The sequence below is a fragment of the Neolamprologus brichardi genome, chromosome 3, assembly GCF_056152115.1.
Source record: "Neolamprologus brichardi isolate AB-2024 chromosome 3, ASM5615211v1, whole genome shotgun sequence".
Taxonomy (NCBI): domain Eukaryota; kingdom Metazoa; phylum Chordata; class Actinopteri; order Cichliformes; family Cichlidae; genus Neolamprologus; species Neolamprologus brichardi.
Genome location: NC_142106.1, coordinates 29,320,833 through 29,341,858, shown reverse-complemented (window position 1 = coordinate 29,341,858; position 21,026 = coordinate 29,320,833). Strand labels below are relative to the sequence as shown.

The following is a 21,026-nucleotide window of genomic DNA, read 5'->3' as shown; positions in this document are numbered from 1 at the left end:
GACTGCGCAGTGAATGCAGGAAAAAAGAGACCCAAGAAATCAAAAGTGAAACCAACAAGAACGAAGCTTGATGACATAACATTGCATTATATTTCAGGAACCACTAGATGGAGCCAAAACCAAACATTAGTAGAGCAGAGCTGTTGCTTACTGTCTTCCCATTTTCACCTGAAAGTGCCTGAAGACTTATTGACCTGTGTGAAAATTGAAGAAAGTTTATAAATATTAGAGTAATGCATGACATTGACATGAACAGATTTTAAGTGCTAAAAATAAATCTAGAGAACACATACATAGCCCATCTCATGCATGCATTTAAAATTGACATTTTCAGCCAAAACACATTCCTCACAGTCAGTTACAGTTTGGATTAAAGTCATAGATTGTACAACTGAAATAAATGCAGCTCTAGAATGTCTAAAGAGGTAGTTTAAAAATGTTCTTGTAAAGTTAGTGTTAACAAGATGACATCATATGAACATGAATGATTGGGGTTAGAAAAACTTTTTAAAAAGTATCTTTGATTTTTGAGCTTGTGATCATGCTTTGCCAAACAAACTCGACATGCTGCATGAAGGCAGATATGTTACTTTGATTCCTATTGTGGCTGCACAGAATGCAATGTCACGTTTCTCATATGCCGTCATTATTTTGTGGATGTTTTTAACCTCTTCTGGTGATTTAAGCATTTTACAAATATGTGCAATTGTTTCAGCAAAAGCATAAATGAGTGATAATGGATTTTCCAGCTACATAAATGTACACTATTAATTAAACGCTGCAATTGATCTCTTCTAGAACACTCTGGAATGCTCCATCCCTCTGCTAAAATCAGGGAAAGCATCTCTAAGCACGTATGGATCAAATTAACAGGCCCTGCAGCTGAATCTCTCACAGAAGCTTTCTGTCAAAATGTAGCAGGTATTCAGATAAATAAAATTTTATTCAGATAAATAAATTTCAGATATTTTATATCTAAAATATCTGAATAGACTCTGTATGAAGCTCCTGTCAGGCATCATATCGGCTAAGATTAACAGGCACATGGGTCAATACATGAGCGGGACACAGAAAGGAATTGGCAAGAATACCAGAGGCGCAAAACACCAGCTACTGGTAGACAGAACAGTCAGCCGAGACTGCAAGACCAGACTAACCAACCTGTGCACTGCCTGGATTGATTACAAGAAGGCCTATGACTCAATGCCCCACAGCTGGATACTGGAATGCCTAGAATTGTACAAGATCAATGGGACCCTAAGAGCCTTCATCAGGAACTCAATGGGGATGTGGCGTACAACACTAGAGGCCAACTCCAAGCCCATAGCACAAGTCACCATCAAGTGCGGGATCTACCAGGGAGATGCTCTGTCCCCACTGCTGTTCTGCATAGGCCTGAACCCCCTCAGTGAGATCATTAACAAGACTGGCTACGGATACCGACTACGGAACGGAGCAGTTGGCAGCCACCTCCTGTACATGGATGACATCAAGTTGTATGCCAAGAGTGAACGAGACATCGATTCACTGATCCACACTACCAGGCTATACAGCAATGACATTGGAATGTCGTTCGGGCTGGAGAAGTGTAGTCGGATTGTAACAAAGAGAGGGAAGGTAGTCAGAACTGAGGGGATTGAACTACCAGAAGGCAACATTGCAGACATAGAGGACAGTTACAAGTACCTGGGTATCCCACAGGCGAATGGGAACCATGAAGAGGCCGCTAGGAAAGCTGCAACCACCAAGTACCTGCAGAGGGTCAGGCAAGTCCTGAGGAGTCAGTTGAACGGTAAGAACAAGATCCGGGCCATCAACACGTACGCCCTGCCCGTGATCAGGTACCCTGCTGGGGTAATAGGCTGGCCAAAGGAGGAGATAGAAGCCACTGACATAAAGACAAGAAAGCTCCTTACCATGCATGGAGGGTTTCACCCCAAGTCCAGCACCCTGAGGCTGTACGCTAAGCGGAAGGAAGGGGGCCGGTGACTGGTGAGTGTCAGCACCACAGTCCAGGATGAGACAACGAACATCCATGAATACATCACGAAGATGGCCCCAACTGACAGCGTGCTCAGTGAATACCTCAGGCAGCAGAAACCCAAGAATGAGGAGGAAGGCGAGGAACCATAATGGAAGGACAGGCCCCTGCACGGTATGTACCACCGGCAGATAGAGGAGGTGGCTGATATCCAGAAATCCTACCAGTGGCTGGACAAAGCTGGACTGAAAGATAGCACAGAGGCACTAATCATGGCAGCACAAGAACAAGCTCTGAGTACAAGATCCATAGAGGCTGGGGTCTATCACACCAGGCAAGACCCCAGGTGCAGGCTGTGTAAAGATGCCCCAGAGACAATCCAGCACATAACAGCAGGGTGCAAGATGCTAGCAGGCAAGGCATACATGGAACGCCATAACCAAGTGGCCGGCATAGTGTACAGGAACATCTGTGCCGAGTATAACCTGGAAGTCCCGAGGTCAAAATGGGAAATGCCCCCAAGGGTGATGGAGAATAACCGAGCTAAGATCCTGTGGGACTTCCAGATACAGACGGACAAAATGGTGGTGGCTAACCAACCGGACATAGTGGTGGTAGACAAACAGAAGAAGACGGCCGTAGTGATCGATGTAGCGGTTCCGAATGACAGCAATATCAGGAAGAAGGAACACGAGAAGCTGGAGAAATACCAAGGGCTCAGAGAAGAGCTCGAGAGGATGTGGAGGGTGAAGGTAACGGTGGTCCCCGTGGTAATCGGAGCACTAGGTGCGGTGACTCCCAAGCTAGGCGAGTGGCTCCAGAAGATCCCGGGAATAACATCGGAGATCTCTGTCCAGAAGAGCGCAGTCCTGGGAACAGCTAAGATACTGCGCAGGACCCTCAAGCTCCCAGGCCTCTGGTAGAGGACCCGAGCTTGAAGGATAAAACCGCCCGCAGGGGCGTGCTGGGTGTTTTTTTTAATTTTTATATATATATATATATATATATATATATACTGTATATATATATATAATATATATATGCATATAACATACATATATGTCGACTTCATAGCTGCCAAATTATAAAGTCTGTTTTGTCAATTTTCAATCAATGAATCATTAAGTTGACCTTGACGACCGTAGATGTAATTTTGGATGGATTGTTAACACAACCCCACCCTACACCACTATTCTATCCAAGTGTTAATAGTTAGAAAACATGTTCTAGTTGAATGTCATTTAAAAATATTGTAACTTTAGGTTCAAGGCCAAGTCTAAGTGTCTGTAAGGTACAAATCATAAAGGTTTTGTAGGTTTTTTTTAAATTTTAATTAATTAACTTTTTTATGGGGGAGTAAGTGCTGAAGCTGTCTTCACAAAGACAAAGTGTTTTACGCCAAAACTCCGATAAGATCATTTATTTTCTGACAATGTGCTCTAATTCTATATTTTTTCCACCAGAGACCACTTTAAAGACATTTTGGGATTACTGCTTTCTTACTTTCTTATAAATATAGTGTGGGTTTCTCTATTTACATTTTTTATTTGTCTAAAATGAGCTGATTGATACCCCTTTTAAGGATACATTTTGAGAAATTGTCCCAGTTCATTTGCAGGCTTGACTGATTTTTAGGATTTAGATTAAAGAAATAATCAGTGCTATATGTATGTGGCACTGAAACAATTTTATTTAAAAATATTATTTTATTTATATAGTGCAATCACAACACATACAACAGTCACTGCACACAACTTTATAATAAAAGCTAAAGACTCTGCAATAATATGGAGAAAATTCCAACAACCATACAACCCCCTTTGAGCAAGTACTTGGCAATAACCCTAACAATAACGTTTTAAGCCTAACCTGAATCTACAGAGGGTATGTGTTGTCCAAATCTAAACTAGGAACTGGCTCCAGAGAAGAGGGACCTGGAAGCTGAAGGCTCTGCCTCCCATTCTACTTTTAAATACTCTAGGAACCACAAGTAAGCAGTTAATCTGAGAGTAAAGTGCTCTACTGGGGTGATATGGTACTATAAGGTCATTAAGATTTGATGGGGGCTGATTATTCAAGACCTTGTATGTGATGGGAAGGGTTTTTAATTAGATTCTGGTTTTAACAGAGAGCCAATGAAGAGAAGGCAGTATGGGTGATGTATGGCCCTTTTTTCTAGTCCCTATCAGTACTCTTGCTGCAGCATTTTGATCAAATGGAGGCCCTCTTAGCTTCAATTCAAGTGTTTTAGTATTTAATTTCTTAGCACTTACAGCCATTTTATACAAAGTACCCTATCTGCAGATGCTCACTATTAAAAAACTGGAATTGGAAAAACTAAGATAATTTGAAATTTAAAATAACTTTTTAAACCCTGGACGAGGTAGTCAAAGACTGTTTCAAGTCTAAAACCAATGGACATTGCCAAATACAGTGCTTCCTCTTTTAAGATGTTCTGCCAAATCTTTAATAGAGCCACCTTCAGTTGTTTGCTTGTTGGAAGGAGGAACCCCCACCATCACCAACACCACAAAAAAAATAAAAAAATAAAAAAAAATCAGGAAATACAGAAAAGACAGGAATCCGGTTAGAATATTTGTTTGAGATATTTACAACGAAGCTTGCATTCATACCACTAGCAGTGTTTCCCTCCTTGAGATGCTCTGCCAGACCTTTGGTAGAGCCACCTTCAGTTGTTTGCTTGTTGGTGGGTCTCTCTGGATTCAGTTTTGTATTTATTTTGAACAGTTTATTCTCTTCCAAAGCATACTGGAACATCTAGTTCCAGGTAGAGGAAATGTTCAAGACAAGGAAGGAGGAATAAAACAGACAAAAAACAACCAAACAACACCAAACCAAAACAAAAGGACAGTCATCAGGAAATACAGAGACAGAAGACAGGCGTCAGGCTAGAGTGCCTGAGATATTTAAGACCATTTGCATTCATGCCACTAGGCATTTATATTTTTAGGAGGTTTTGTTGGTTTGCTAATGCCATCCTAGAGTCATCCTATACTTGTCCTTTATGCGTCTTTTCAGTTCAGGCACACTCTCTAGGGCTTTAAGCATCAAGATGTAATAATACAGATAGGTCTTTAATTTAGTGGACAACAAGACATTTTTGCATCTGTACAAGACCACTGTGGACTTTAACTCAAGAACACAATACATGATTGAAGTGCGGACTTTCAAAAGGGTTTAACTTGAATAGTACTACTGAACTCTGAAACAAATTCTTTTTTTTATGGCTTATGCTGTGCAATAAACGTTTCCCATTGCATTGAGCAAAGCATAGCACAGTAACAGCCAGCTGGCTGGAAAGCAATCAAATGTGCTGTGGTGTGTCATAAATTTGTGCCACGAATAAAAACCCTGGGATGTGGTGCATATACTACAAATAAAGGTCATGAACAACTGCAAAAAAATTAGATAGTACAGGCAAAGACCAGTGACCAGCTGCATGCAAACTTTAGACCTATTGCTAATTAATTGCACTCAATTAATTGCACTCACAAGAGACTGATTTTAAAATTTGGATGAGCCAGTCAACTCTAGAAACCACAGACATCACTAAATACATTATTTCATACAGTGTGTTGAGATGGTCTGCCAGGCTTTTTCTGAAAAAAAAAACCTTGTGCTTTTTCTGCATTATGTTTAATAACTGAACAACAATCCCTCTTTAGGAGTATACAGAAGTGTTCTGTTCTAAGTGGAGGAAAAACTCAAAACAAGGAAGAAGGAAAAAACAAAACACAAAAACAAGAGGAGAATTAAACAGTCATCAGCAAACATACCAGAGATAGTTATTAGACTTCTGGTTAGAGTTTTTGAGATTCTTGAGACCAAGTTTGCATGCAGGTGTAACTTTTGTTCATGCACTAGTGTCTGTTGTAATAACTTTTGAAAATTCCCATCATGCTAGTGCAAGTTAGTATTGGTTTCATTTCCAGAGAATCAGAATGTCTCTTTCAGATGTCTTAACATAACGAAGGAACAGACTTTCGTAAATCAGGTAACTGCTTGTCAGTCAAAAAGTAATTTTGAGCTGCTGAAAATGTGAAAAATGTAATTCCTTAACAGCTGATCCAGTACCTTTGATATAAGCACTCATTAAACATGAACGTCTGCACTTCATCACATATTGATTGCTTGATTTAAAATACATTCTGTTGTTATACACAAGCAAAAACTACAAAAATTAAAAGTTCCTAGCTGACCATAAGAGGGTAAGTAGCAGCTAGGTGCTGCTAATCATATGCACTTCATTATTTGTTCATTAGCAAGTTTGATCACTTCTAAAAAATCAGAAGTTTTGCCACTTTTCTGTTCTGGAGCATTAAGGCGTGTGTTAACACAATGCCAAGAAGGTAAGACAGCAATGACACTTCTGAGAAAATATGAAATGATTGACAGGATCATTAATTTCTGCCTATAAATTAGATGAAGGTGTAAGTAATTTCTAAACAATTTGATGACAATTTGATCTTTCTACAGTGAGAAACTTTATTTACAACTAGAAAACATTCAAGACAGCTTGTAATGTGTACTTAATTTTATTTACATGTCTGCACAGTCCTATGAAGACTTTCATTTTTGCAAGAGCACATAGAGAGCCGCCACTCTGAAATGACATATTAAAAAAAAATGTTGATGTCTGTATTTTTCTTGTGTGACCTTCAATTATTGTCCTTCACTCAGTGAAAACTTTACTTTTTAAAAACAAGTATTTATTCACCTATGACATTACTGGCACTGGAAAATTGGTGCAGTTGGTTGAAAGATTGAAAGACAAACTTGAATCAAAGCTGAACAAGTAAACAATCTTTAAAATGTGTTGAATGTTATTTTGTACATAATCAAAGTAATTTAATTACTGAAAAGAAGTATGCAACTGAAATTTATTTCCTCCTGAAGGGAAAAACCTAGCAATCCCCACCCCCTTCCGACATATATTTTAGCAGTAAGTGAAACTAAGCTTGTATCAAAAACATCAAGATACATGACAACTGTCAAGCTCTTCTCTTCACTGATTAACTTCAAACAACATGCCTGGTAAGTTTTTTTTTTAACCCTAATCCTTTGCAAACATAACAATACTGAATTAAAAAAAATAAATAAATAAAATTGAAGATAAATGTCCCATGAAAATATAACTGGATGGTGCCTTAAGAATATTGTGAGCAAATTGTAAAATGTTGCACCTAGCCATGCTGTCTCATTTAATAAGGACACATAACTTTTGGGATTAATTATTTATGAATCATATTAATCTACTAACCAGACTACATTAAATATTTGATGTGAGTAATGTTTAGTGCCCTTCCTGAAGTAAATAAATTAATGAAATGTTACATAAAATTTAACAAAACACCGTTTTGACCACAAAGCTTTTGGTCAAGTGTTGTCAATGTATGGGTCAACTTTCAGGGCCCTGAAGTTCACAAAGACTTTCTTTGGGCCAAGCATTATATTTTCTTCTAATTCATTTTTTGTCTTCACTTCCTTCCAGTGGAAACAATGTACAGGATTGTCCTGCTGGGAGACAGTGAAGCTGGGAAAACCAGCCTAGCAAACATCATATTTGGAGAGGACATATTTAAGGTTGACAACACTGAATGTCAAACTGAGTCCAAATCTGTTCATGGAAGAAGAATTACCCTGATCAACACTCCTGATTTCTCAGACACAGGTAGATCAGAGGAGGAGCTGAAGCCTGAAATACTGAGGTGTATCACTGAGTCTACTCCAGGGCCTCATGTTTTTCTCATTGTGCTCAAAGTGGAGAAATCCACAGAGCAGCAGCAGCAGGCCGTCATTGAGAAAATAAGCCAGTATTTCTCAGAGGAGGTTTTCAAATATGCCGCAGTTGTCTTTACTGAGGATGGACCAGACTCAGATGAAATGAAGATCAAAGAGTTCATAGATCAGAATAAATATCTGAGTGATCTGATGAAGAAGTTCAAGAGCCAGTACCATCTCTACAACCAACAGGGTGATAACATCAGCAACCAGTCCAAAGTTGCAGAATTGCTCAACACAACAGACCAAATTCTTAAAGAAAATAAAGGAGAGTTTGACATTAACAAGATGTTGCCCCAAGGAGACCCCTGCAATAAGGCTAACAGCACTGGATTGTGGGATAGATTGACCAACTTTGCAAGGCCTGCAGCACAATTGGTCACAAATGCTTTCTTTAAGCCAACCCCTGGAACAACAACTGAGGCAGAGGATGAAAGCAATGAACTAGAAAGAGAAACAGAACAAGCAGGAAAAGGAAAAGCAGAGGAAAAGACAAAAGAGACAGAAAAACATGAAGAACCAAATGAAACGGGGAAAGAAATAGAAAAAAACCAAGCTGCACTAGATGCAAAAAAAGAAGGCCTGCAAAAAGAACCAAAAAAAGGAAAAAATAAAACAAAGCAAGTAGTAAGCAATGGATTAGATATCATGCTGACTGCCTTATTTGGGATCTTTTTAGCAGGAGTAGTCTTGGGGGATAGAGTGGCATTCACAATAGGAGTCATAATAGCAATACTGTTAGTAGCATGGATGATGCCAAAAATAAACAACCTACAAGAATGGGTAATGAAAGATACAAGCAAAGTAGCAGAATGGGTAATGCAAGAAAAAAACAAATGGGTAATACAAATATTAAGCATAATAGTAGAATGGGTAATAAAAGAAGTAAGCAAACTTGCAGAATGGTTAAAGCAAAAACTAAGCAATTGGGCAACGCAAAAGATGATCAAAGTAGCAGAATGGGTAATGCAAAAAGTAAGCAAAGTTCTGGAAGGGCTAATGGAAAAAACAAATAACATAGCAGAGCATGTAATAAAAAAAGTAAGAAAGTGGGTAATGGAAAAAATAAACAAAGTAGTAGAAGGGGCAATGCAAAAAATCAGAAAAGTAACAGAACTGGTAATGCCAAAAATACACAAGGTAGCAGAAGCGGTCATGCCAAAAATAAGCAAAGTAGCAGAGGTTGGTGGTGGATTAGTTAGCAATGTAGGTGCTTTATTTGGCTCCTTTTTAGGGTTGGGGGGAACAATATTAGGGGGTGGAGCAGCGATAACAGAAGTACTGAAAACAGCACTCCAAATAGCATCGGACATTAACGCAGTAGGGATAGGACCATGGCTAAAGCAAAAACTAAGCAAAGTAACAGAATGGGTAATGCAAAAAGCAAGCAAAGTAGCCAAACTGGTATTTGAAGAAATAAGCAAGTGGTTAATGCAAAAGTTAAGCCCAGTAGTAGAATGGATGATGCCAAAAATAAATAAAGTAGCAGAATGGGTAGGTGTTGGAGCAGAAGTATTGAAAACAGCACTCCAACTAGCATCAGACATTAAAGCAGTAGGGATAGGACCATGGCTAAAGCAAAAACTAAACAAAGTAACAGAATGGGTAATGCAAAAAGCAAGCAAAGTAGCCAAACTGGTATTTGAAGAAATAAGCAAGTGGTTAATGCAAAAGTTAAGCCCAGTAGTAGAATGGATGATGCCAAAAATAAATAAAGTAGCAGAATGGGTAGGTGTTGGAGCAGAAGTACTGAAAACAGCACTCCAACTAGCATCAGACATTAAAGCAGTAGGGATAGGACCATGGCTAAAGCAAAAACTAAACAAAGTAACAGAATGGGTAATGGAAAAAGCAAGCAAAGTAGCCAAACTGGTATTTGAAGAAATAAGCAAGTGGTTAATGCAAAAGTTAAGCCCAGCAGTAGAATGGATGATGCCAAAAATAAATAAAGTAGCAGAATGGGTAGGTGTTGGAGCAGAAGTACTGAAAACAGCACTCCAACTAGCATCAGACATTAAAGCAGTAGGGATAGGACCATGGCTAAAGCAAAAACTAAGCAAAGTAACAGAATGGGTAATGGAAAAAGCAAGCAAAGTAGCCAAACTGGTATTTGAAGAAATAAGCAAGTGGTTAATGCAAAAGTTAAGCCCAGTAGTAGAATGGATGATACCAAAAATAAATAAAGTAGCAGAATGGGTAGGTGTTGGAGCAGAAGTATTGAAAACAGCACTCCAACTAGCATCAGACATTAAAGCAGTAGGGATAGGACCATGGCTAAAGCAAAAACTAAACAAAGTAACAGAATGGGTAATGCAAAAAGCAAGCAAAGTAGCCAAACCGGTAATTGAAGAAATAAGCAAGTGGTTAATGCAAAAATTAAGCCCAGTAGTAGAATGGATGATGCCAAAAATAAGAAAAGTAGCAGAATGGATAAAGTCAAAAATGACCAAAGTAGAATGGTTAATACAAAATGTATACAAAATAATAGAGTGGATAAGAAAAACAAATCAGCCTCTGCAAAACCAGTCTCACAGTAGTGGAGTGATACTACTGGTGTTTCTTTTGTTCTCATTGCTTGTAGCATGGCTTTTTCACAAAGTACCATATGCTGAGATCCTCATCTTATTACAGATTCTGTTGCTTGTTATTATTTTTGTTGTCAAACAACACTAGGCAGATATATTGTGCCAGATGTGCCTTATGTACAAGTCCCCGCTAACATTGAACGAAGTTATAATCAATTAAAACTGGGATAGGGATTCTGTTTGGACTCTAGATAATTTTACCTGTTCATTCAGAGTATTTTAACTCCTTTCTACATTTATGTATCTACATTAGTTAATATAATGAAGTAATGGAATCAGTGGATACTGTATAATGTAAGCTAAACATATGTAAGTTTGCACTATAATGTCTGATTTTGTTTTATCTCCCACAAATCGCCTATATTATGTGTTATCTAAAAATAAAAGAAGGGAATATCTTTGGTATTTTTTGTTGCACTGTGCATCTGGAAATACAGAGGCAGAAGACAGGCATCAGGCCTGAGTGCTTGAGATACTTGAGACCAAGTTTGCATTCATGCCACTAGGTGTATTTTTAGGAGTTTTTGTTGGTTTGATAATGTCATCCTAGAGACATCCTATACTTGTCTTTTATTCAGCCTTTCAGTTCAGGAACAGTTTGAAAATCATAAAGTCAAGTCCAGAATTGACTGAAGAGAGCATTTAGAATGAGACACAGCCTTAAATGAACATGATGTTCAACAAACTTGAAGTTAAACTATGTACTGTCACCAGCAGACTTCAGTGTCAGACATCAGAGGTTTACTGTGGACTGATATGATAAACAAATTAAAAGTTAGATTGATGAAGTGCTTGTGATAAAGAATCAAAAGTAAGCACACTCTCTGGGGCTTTAAAGATCAAGACGTAATAATACAGATAGGTCTGTAATTTTGTGGACTACAAGATATTTTTGCATCTGTACAAGACCACTGTGGACTTTAAATCAAACACACAATACATGATTGAAGCACAGACTTTCAACTTTAATTCAAAGGGTTAAATTTTAATAGTGCTACTGAACTCTGAAACACACACACACACACACACATTTTATGGTTTGTGCTGTGCAATAAAAGTTTCCCATTGCATTGAGCAAAGCATAGCACAGTAACAGCCAACTGGCTGAAAAGCAATCAAATGTGCTGTGGTGCGTCATACATCGGTGCCACAAATAAAAACAGCAAAAACATTTTCTGGCACAATTTCACCTGCTTCCAAGGTGCATGGAGAGGATAAAAGAATTCACAAAGCAGGAACTCCAGCAACACTTGAGGGAAGATGAACAACTTTAATAATAGACCAACGCGTTTCGGCTTGTGGCCTTCATCAGGGTCCACAAATAAAAACAGTCAGCAGTGCTCCAACTGCACTATACACAGTGTAGGTACAGCAATGCTTTTCCACTCCCGAGTCACCTGTTGTTTTGCCAGAATCTCTCTGAGGCAGTCTGAAAGTCCATGGCCTCTCTGAACTCCTCCCACACCCGAGTTTTTGTTTCAGCCACTGCCAGAGCTGCGTTCCACTTGGGCTGTCGGTACCTATAGGCTGCCTCTGAAGTCCCACAGGCTAACCAAGCCCGATAGGACTCCTTCTTCAGTCTAATGGCCCCCTTCACCTCCGGTGTCACCAAGCAACAAGTTCAAGGTTGGGGAACGTCTCAACACAAGGAAGAAGGGGGAAAAAAGGCTGTCACGTTAGAGTGTTTGAAATACTTCTGACCAACTTTTCATGAATGTCAACAAGTGAAATGTTACTTTCATTTTTTTGGGTGCAGTAGTACCTGTTGTAATAATTTTGCTGAAGTAGCAGAAAAAGTAGAGGAATTCTAATAACAAATAAAAAGGTATTTGACAAAGCAAGAGCAGTGAAAAATTTACTTCACTGCAACCTTGATTTCAAAAAGCTGAAATCTTTAGGATTCTGGCATTGTTCTGTTGGATTATAATATTATTTTATGCCATGTTAGACCCCTAATTAAAGATTGTGAATTATTATGTAGTTTTAGTTTGCATTATTCTCCTGAATTAGAAGAAGGTGATAACTATTACATTTGTTAAACTGTTTTGCATTACATGAGACTGCTGATTTATTGTGAATGAATGATATTGTTTTATGATGCATTATACTGCTGAGTTATAAGAAATAACTCATCGCCTTATTTGTCTGATTAGAAGAGAACAGAGCATACTGCCCCATCTCAGCAGGAGCAGATAAACAGGGAGCCAAGGTCGTAGCTTAGGCGCTGTGTGAGAGAAAGAATGTGAATGTTTAGGCTTTTATGATTAGGTGGGGGCCACTAGAGGCTATAAGAGTTTGATCAAGGCTCCACCATTTTGAGATCTGATGCTGTCTGCTGTATGGTGTCCATCTCTCACGCGTGTGTTCATTAAATCATCGTTTGACTCAACCCGGCCGGACCAGTGTTGTTATTTTGGTTTTTCCTCTTGTATCCATCCCCAATATTTGAATCCGTAACAGTTCTTTGTGCAGTGAGAATATATAAACAAAAACAAGTTAGATGCAGTACTTATGTATACAAAGAGTCAACAGAAAAAAGTAAGCATGCCCTTTTTAAAATTTTAGTTTTACCTGAAAGAACACAAAAACAAATTTTACTGAGTAGAATAGAATAGAATAGAATTCAACTTTATTGTCATTGCACATGCACAGGTACAGGGCAACGAAATGCCCTGTACCTGTTTATTAAATGAGTCATTATTCATTTAATAAAAACTAAGTGAAAATGCAGAAATAATAATTTCACCTTTAATTCAAGGACTTTTGGATGAACCATTTAGTAATTACAGTGATATTTTTATACAGAAGGTCTTGTCACATACAATAAAACAACAGCACAATAGAACAAAAGCTCTGAACGACAATAATTTCCTGGTTAAGCAAAGTGTAGCACAGCACAATCATGCCAACGAAGGAGCATTCACGCACAGCGTGGTTTGACACTCATATGTACACATTTGCCCTGACCATTAGGCTAATGGTCAGGGCAGAAACTGTAAAACATATTTTAAGATGCTTCAGTTTACTTAATTTACTCAATGATGGCACCTTCAGTTTCTTCTTGTTTGTTAGTTTTTTTGTTTTGTATTTAAAAAGTGAAAGCATCCTCTCTCGGAGCATACAAGAAAAACAGTTCTGGGTAGAGGAAGAGAACAAGAAAGGAGGAAGGAGGAAGAAAATAAAAAAAACATAAAATAATAAGATAAGGCAGACATCTTTGAGAGTCTTTGAGATACTTGTGACCAAGTCTTTGCTTGAGCATTTGGGACAAACCAGTTCTGGGTAGAGGAAGTACTGAAAACAAGGAAGGAGGAAGAAAAACAAAGAATGAAGAAGATGCTTATGGTTTTAGAATTTGTTGATCTGTGAAATTCGTGAATGTGTCAGCACAATGTCAATAAGGAAAGCCATCAATTTCAGAAAGGCTTATTATTCACAAGTGAAAAAACAATATATATATATATATATATATATATATATATATATATATATATATATATATATAATAAATAAAACAAAGCTCTAAATCTCCTACTCCACAGGCTTCATTTACCATTCATGAGTTTAATTAGAAAAAAAAGAAGTGAACAGGTATGGCTGGTTTGTTCTCTAAAAAAATATGGAAGCTGAAAAAAACCCTCATAACTACTGGAATAATGTTCTTTGGACAGAAGAGACTGAGGTGGAGGTGTTAGGTGTGCAACATGCGGAGAAATCCAAACCCAGCATATCAGCATAAACACCTCACAGCACCACACAGTGGTGGATTGGTTTTGCAAACACAAGAAATGAAAACTTTGCAGTTATTGATTTGACCATAAGCTCCTCTGTATATCAAAGTGTAAAGTGATGCCATCTGTCCAACAGTTAAAATTTGATAGAAATTGAGTCATTCATCTTCAACAGCACTGTGCATAAACCATTCATGACAAAATCTGAAATTTAAGTCATTAGATTACATGTATTTTCCAAATAATTTTATTATTTAAGTGAAAGTAAAACATTACATTTAAAGTAATCAGGTCACATGTACTAAAATCTACTTGTTTTACTTTATTGTGCACCATACATATTTTTCAAAATAATTATTATTCAAAATTATTGCTTCATGTTTATAAAGGCAAACAATCATTGTTTCATTTTTTATTATTTGAAAGCAGAGTGAAGTAATTACACCCATGGAAGCAGGCACGTGCAGAGGGGGGGGGGCTAGAGGGGCTTGAGCACCCGCTCCTTTCCTGATGGGTGCCCAAAGTGCCCTTTTGTTGAGGCAACTTTAAAAAAATAATAAATTAATTATTATTATTAAGATTTTTTAAATGTGTGTGGGCGTGCGGAGTCCTGTCTGTGCCCCTTGTTACGACAACAATAATATTTAACTATTAATCACAGTTTTGCTAAATAAAAGGATCTGGCTTGCATCAGTCACATGATCACATTTAACCAATGATCGCCCTTGACGGCAGAACGCGCTGGTTACGAGCCGGGAACGAGCTCACAAAGAGCACGCGCATTTGTTGCGGTCCGGAGCTGTAGGAGAAACACAAGTTAACTCAGAGACACAGACTGATGCGACAAAACCAGTAAGCAGGTGTACAGCGTACACTGTAGTGTATAGCACACAGGAGTATTAGCTTATTATGTACACGTTGGTAAGTTGTCTTGTTGCAACTGACGAACTGAAACAAATGAGCGTGCTGTGTGTGCAACAGCGTCTGTAGCTCTGTCACCGTTTCAGGGAACATATTTAGTTTTAAAGTATTTAGAACATATTTAGTTTTAAAGTAAGTTACAGAGCTTTTCCTGCCTTTCTGGAGGGATTATATTTCACTAAAAAACGATCTAATATGCATGTCCACATAATTATGCATTATTATAATTATAATATATTAAAAAACACACGCTGTATTTTAAAGAACATACATTAAGAAGCAGATTATATTAGATTTATATTTTAAATAAGACAAAATTTACAGCAGTAAAATTATTGTATCTCTACAGTTTAAAAATGTAATAAGCTTTCCCCTGCACAGAGTGGACAGTGAAACAAATGGAATCATCATAAATACATTATTTCATATTTATTACTTCCCCCTCTTCATTGCTTTATTATTGTAGCTCTAGTAATAAATAATAATGTAAGGATTCTGGATCAGCACCATGATGCCCATAGTATATACAGTATTCTGAAGAAGGTCTAAAATGTCACTGTGTGTGCGTGCATGTGTGTTTTATTTAGATGGATTTAAAAAAAAAAAAATTACTCATGATATAACATTGTCCAGACATGCCTGGTAAGGACATGAGGAGGAAACAGTAGGAGCTGTGTGAGGCTACTAAAGGCAGTGCTATAACATTTTTCTGTCATCATTTTATTATAGATTAAGTGCAAGAGTTGTTAGGTGTGGATAATTAGATTATAGTTTATTGCAATAGCAAGTTGTGCCTTGTTCTCAGATAGACAGCAAGTGGAGAGTGATATATGAAATGATGGGATGGAAGGAAGAAGCAAAGAGTGATTCACAGGCAGAGCCTAAATTATTTCTCACAGTTTTTTGTTGCCTTATGGTTCCAAGCGCTGTCACCAATCTTTGCATTTTGTTATTATCTCATGACACTTGTTTAATCAGCTACCATCTCTCCTATGGACTTTTTAATGTCTACAATCTCAGATCAACACAGCCCTTCCCTTCCCATATTAGATTCTTGATGAATGTGTGTTGTTGTTATTCAGCCTGGTTCAATGTGCCCCTTTTCAACTTTGAGCACCCGCCCCTTTAAACCTCTCTGCACGGCCCTGCATGGAAGAATACCAGGACTGGGAGATTGGTGCTACCCCTTGAAAGACTGAAAGAAAAACTTAAATCCCAACAAGGAAATTGAATGAGTGACAATTAAGTTATTTGTTTTAAGACTTTATTAATGCAAAGAGGAAACAAAATGATGCATATATTTAGTTTCCTCATGAAGGGAAACCCCCAGCTATCCACACCCCCAAAATGCACATATTTCTTACAGCAGGTGAAACTAACCTGGAGAAGCAACAAGACACACAACAGTTGTCAAGCTCTGCTCTTTGCTGATTCACTGCAACCAACATGCCTGGTGAGTTCTTTTAATGCTTAACTTCTGCAGAAATAACATATTTAACATATTAAATATTTTAGATTAATTATTATTAGAAACGATGTGCCCACACAGCCTGTTTAAAGAAATGACAAATCACTTTTGGGATTTGTGAAGCTTGTATCATTGAATTATTCTGTTAACAAGATGACATTACATTTTTGATCTGAGTTAAGTATACAGACCTCTGCAAAATAAAAAGCCAATAACAAATTTAATATTTGAATTTAACCCTGTAAAACCCAATAGTCAGAAAATTCTGATTTTTTGGAACTGAGATATTTTTTTAACCCTTATAACAAAATCCACACATTTTGCTATATCATGCTGTGTATGATATATTTATATTATATATTTATTATATATTTTTTGTACCACATTTGGTACATTGGGCATTTTTGGCAACTTTTGCAAGTACTGATCATGTCAATGAGAAAAAAGTCACAGAAACTCATGTATCAAATATGATACAAAAGGCATTATAAGGCTAAAGTGAAAGTCACAGCACTGTTTTGAACTTCATTTTTTGGTGATGTTTTATTAAGCAACTCCAGAAGATGCATAAAGACAAATTATTACTATAATGGTTGTTATTTGCATGGTCTGTATGGCAACACAGAATCAAGCTTTGAGTTTGCCTTTAGTAAATGCCTTTTCTCTCAATCTTTGTGTGTATGTGTGTGTGTGTTGTTATAGTATCTATTAATCATAAACTGCTATTAATCTGTTGTACAAGGGTCAGAGAAGTTGTCAAAGGATGTATGGATGAACTTAACAGGCCCTGGAGTTGGGCCTTTGAGTGAGGCTTTCTTTGGGCCAAGTGTCACAGTTTTGCAGGAAAACGTAGGACCAAAAGGAGTAACACCACAAGCAGAAGACACAGGTATCCCCCCCAAAAAAACAATAAATAAACACAGTATTTGTGTTTCTGTGTGTATCATTAAGCAATATAATCTACATCATCTATCACTAACTATTTCCTCTCTACATAATGTTGCAAATGAACTGAGTTGGCATTAGTAATCATTCATGTGACAATATGAAAAAACAGTCATAACCAAATAACGCTATTCTTACGCATTTTGCTTTTTTAGTTCCACCAAAAATGATTGTCATGGAAGGAAAAACAGCTGGGGCTCAAAAGTACATCAAAGGTAACAACATATTTAAGGAGTCATGAGTTGCATTCCTTAAGTAAACCAAGCTTGGCCTGTTACAACAGAATGCTCTCCTATTCTTATGCTTTGCGTAAATGAAATAACACACGAGTCCTGGAGAGCATATTTACATTTGCAATGTTTCTCCTTCTATGCTTTCTTTTCCCTCTAATAATAGGACACACATTTTGCTATTTACTTATTTTCTTCACTTCCTTTCAGTGGAAAAAATGTACAGGATTGTTCTGCTGGGAGACAGTGAAGCTGGGAAAAGGAGCCTAGCAAGCACCATGTTTGGAGAAGATACATTTATGGTTGACAACACTGAATGCCAAACTAAGTCCAAATCTCTCCATGGAAGTCGAATTACCCTGATCAACACTCCTGATTTCTCTGGCCCAGGTAGATCAGAGGAGGAGCTGAAGCCTGAAATACTGAGGTGTGTCACTGAGTGCACTCCGGGGCCTCATGCTTTTCTCATTGTGCTCAAAGTGGGGAAATCCACAGAGCAGCAGCAGAAGGTTGTCATTAAGAAAATAAGCCAGTATTTCTCAGAGGAGGTTTTCAAACATGCTGCAGTTGTCTTTACTCAGGATGGACCAGACTCAGATGAAATGAAGATCAAAGCGTTTATAGATCAGAATAAATATCTGAGTGATCTAATGAGGAAATGCACGAGCCGATACCACATCATTAATAATTACACCCGACATGGTGACAACATCAGCAACCAGTCCCAGGTTGCAAAGCTGCTCAACACAATAGACCAGATAGTTGCACAGAACAAAGGTTGGTGCTACACTAGCAAGATGTTGCCACAAGAAGACACCCACAATAAGGCTAACAACAGCGTCTCTAAGAATAAGATGATTAAATTGACAGGCTGTGCAGCAACTTCAGTGGCAAAGGCTTTCTCTGGACCAGCTGTTGTAGTTTTAACCCCAGGGACAACAAACAGAGCAGAGGAACCAAATGCTATATCAGAAATGAAAAACAATGGTACCCTGACAGAAATGACAAGCAAGGTAGATGGAGAAACAACAAAGAAAACAGGGGAAGAAGAAGAAGCAGTGAAGACAAAAGAAGATCTTCTTCTCCAAGGAGAAAGAGAAGACGGCAATGCTGCTCGAAAAGCAGAAGAAGCGGGAGGACTGGAGTGCTTTGTACGTTTTCTGTTTGGTGTAGTTGTAGCAGTAGGAGCACCATTATTAAAGGAGGGAGCCGTATTTATAGTATCAGTCATAGCAAGAGCGATAACATTAGTGACTTCAGCTTTAGACTCTACACCAAACGCAGCAGGAACAACAGATGTAGACGCAGCAAGAGCTGGAGGGCCAGCAGCAAATGTGGTAGAAACACTTAGAAGAGCCTTAGGTGATGGTAATGTACCAGAATGGGTAGAATGGGTAATAGAAAAAATATTCAATTTATTAGAGTGGATAAGAAATGATTGTGACTTGTGGATAATTGTTTTCAGCTCGTTACTTCTGACATGGTATCTTCTCAAAGTACCATTTTTTGGGACACTTCTGGTAATTTTGCTGTTTGCGTTTTTTTTTAAGATTCATGACATGATATAATTACAACACCAGACAGAACTGTATCATTGTGTGACTGGTTTAATTTAAAGACCAACATCATACATGTTTTAAAAGATACAGGATGCATGATATGGTCACAAATATTGTTTAAGTCATTGTTTCTTTTGTTTTTGTTTTCTTAAAAAGAGATATTCTACTCCATGAAGAAAAAAAACCAATTTTTTTCTCTTTGTCTATCTTTTTGTTGTAAAATCATATTTTCAACAGAAATTATTTTCCAAACATGTATACATGTCTTGTAGTTGATTCAGTTTACTATGGGTTACTGTACTTGTGTCTACCTTTAGATTATAAAGGTTTTTTTTGATTATAAAAACAAAAACATAATCCAATCAGAAATTAGTGTGAACTCAGTTTATGCTTTCTGTCTTACCATATTCTCTGTTCCACCAAAGAATTATAACTGCTTTTATGTAATGCTCTAAAAAAAAATGTAATAATATGGAATTAGTAAATACATCTTAACATATATTTTGTCTTTATTCTGTACGTCTTTGGGTATAGTGTATCAAGCTTGTGCAAGGTTTCTCTATTATGTATAAATAAGCAATAAAGCAAATAATTAACTGTGTTTTAGTTGCTTCCTTTAATCACACCTAAGGCTGAAACCACGCCCCCAAAAACCTTATCTGGTGTCTCTATAATGACATCAAACTCTAAAAATCTTGGTGCATTATATATACAACATTATATATATACATTTTCAGAAATAGTGTAATGTAAAAAGTCTGTCTCTGTCCTTATGGACAGAGATAGACACAAATATATCCCATCAAGCCTGCTGGTGGGCAGCAAAGAATGCATATAATCCAAACCACTGATTCTTTATATATTTATTACGTTTTTGTCAGCTTGTAAAGTACACTTTTACTCTGCCGAATACAGAAACAAACAAGTAGCACTCGGAGAGTCAGAACTCACTAAAACTATGATGTTTTTAGTACAACATGCTGATGTCTGACCTTTGAACTATGACCTTAAAGCATTACATACTAAAATGGTGTGTATTATAATCTTTATACATATGACTGGAGCAGAACTAGTTGAAATCTTTGGCCTCTATGAGCTGTAAAAGCTTCAGATTTTAAGTTATATTCATGCAGTTGCGAAGCGTTATGGCGTCATTGTGATGTCACAGGGCATCCTTTTGAAACAAAGTATGTTGCGCAGCTCTCTCTCTCTCTCTCTCTCTCTCTCTCTCTCTCTCTCTCTCTCTCTCTCTCTCGCTAAGCCCTTTCATATGAGTAATTATTTATTTAATAAAAACTTAGTTAAAATGCAGAAAACTATATCCTTACTGCTTCCATATGAGTTACAGTTAGGATTTTTTTCTTTTCTTAATTTTGTTTTGTATTCCCACTGTAGTACATTTTAAATTATTTGTAATTGAAGTGCAGAAATCCAACTTTAATTCAAGTAATTTTGGATAAACTGTTTAGTAATTAAAGTGATTTTTCTATAAAAAAAAAAGGTCTTATCACACACAATACAACAACAGCACTGCTGAGCAATGAAAGACAATAATTTCCTGGTCGAGCAAAGTGTAGCATGGCACAATCACACCAATCAGGGAGCATTCACACATGGCGTGGTTTGACACATTTGCACTGTAAAAAAAAATGGGTATTGGCATATGCAGGACACATACAGTAAAGACTATGTGAGGCCATTAAAAATCATGCGCAGTGCCAATTTTGGGTCTAATAGTCGGGACAGTTTATCCTTCTTTCTTCTTTCTATGTGAAAGGGTAGAAACAGTAACTTATTTTAAGAC

General features: G+C 37.5%; 2 protein-coding genes across 2 annotated transcripts; both read left to right on the top strand.

The window, feature by feature from the left end:
- Nucleotides 1-7,489: 7,489 nt before the first annotated feature.
- Nucleotides 7,490-8,484, top strand: LOC148104151 (GTPase IMAP family member 4-like). The gene is made up of 2 exons (XM_087838263.1): nucleotides 7,490-8,118; nucleotides 8,463-8,484. Exons 1-2 carry the CDS (start codon nucleotides 7,502-7,504, stop codon nucleotides 8,482-8,484), a joined length of 639 nt encoding a protein of 212 aa, XP_087694389.1. The 5' UTR covers nucleotides 7,490-7,501.
- An 8,763-nt stretch (nucleotides 8,485-17,247) lies between these two features.
- Nucleotides 17,248-19,231, top strand: LOC118455813 (uncharacterized). The gene is made up of 3 exons (XM_035915731.2): nucleotides 17,248-17,377; nucleotides 17,589-17,648; nucleotides 17,874-19,231. The coding sequence occupies exons 1-3, from the start codon at nucleotides 17,260-17,262 to the stop codon at nucleotides 19,229-19,231; spliced, it is 1,536 nt and encodes a 511-aa protein (XP_035771624.2). The 5' UTR covers nucleotides 17,248-17,259.
- Nucleotides 19,232-21,026: the final 1,795 nt, after the last annotated feature.

What these genes read in the sequence shown, in the direction of transcription:
- LOC148104151 (XM_087838263.1), top strand. Translation starts at nt 7,502, where the DNA reads ATGTACAGGATTGTCCTGCTGGGAGACAGTGAAGCTGGGAAAACCAGC. An exon ending in AAGGCTAACAGCACTGGATT is followed by an intron (nt 8,119 to 8,462) that starts GTGGGATAGATT and finishes GGATCTTTTTAG; the next exon opens with CAGGAGTAGTCTTGGGGGAT.
- LOC118455813 (XM_035915731.2), top strand. Translation starts at nt 17,260, where the DNA reads ATGAACTTAACAGGCCCTGGAGTTGGGCCTTTGAGTGAGGCTTTCTTT. An exon ending in ACCACAAGCAGAAGACACAG is followed by an intron (nt 17,378 to 17,588) that starts GTATCCCCCCCA and finishes TTGCTTTTTTAG; the next exon opens with TTCCACCAAAAATGATTGTC. An exon ending in GGCTCAAAAGTACATCAAAG is followed by an intron (nt 17,649 to 17,873) that starts GTAACAACATAT and finishes ACTTCCTTTCAG; the next exon opens with TGGAAAAAATGTACAGGATT.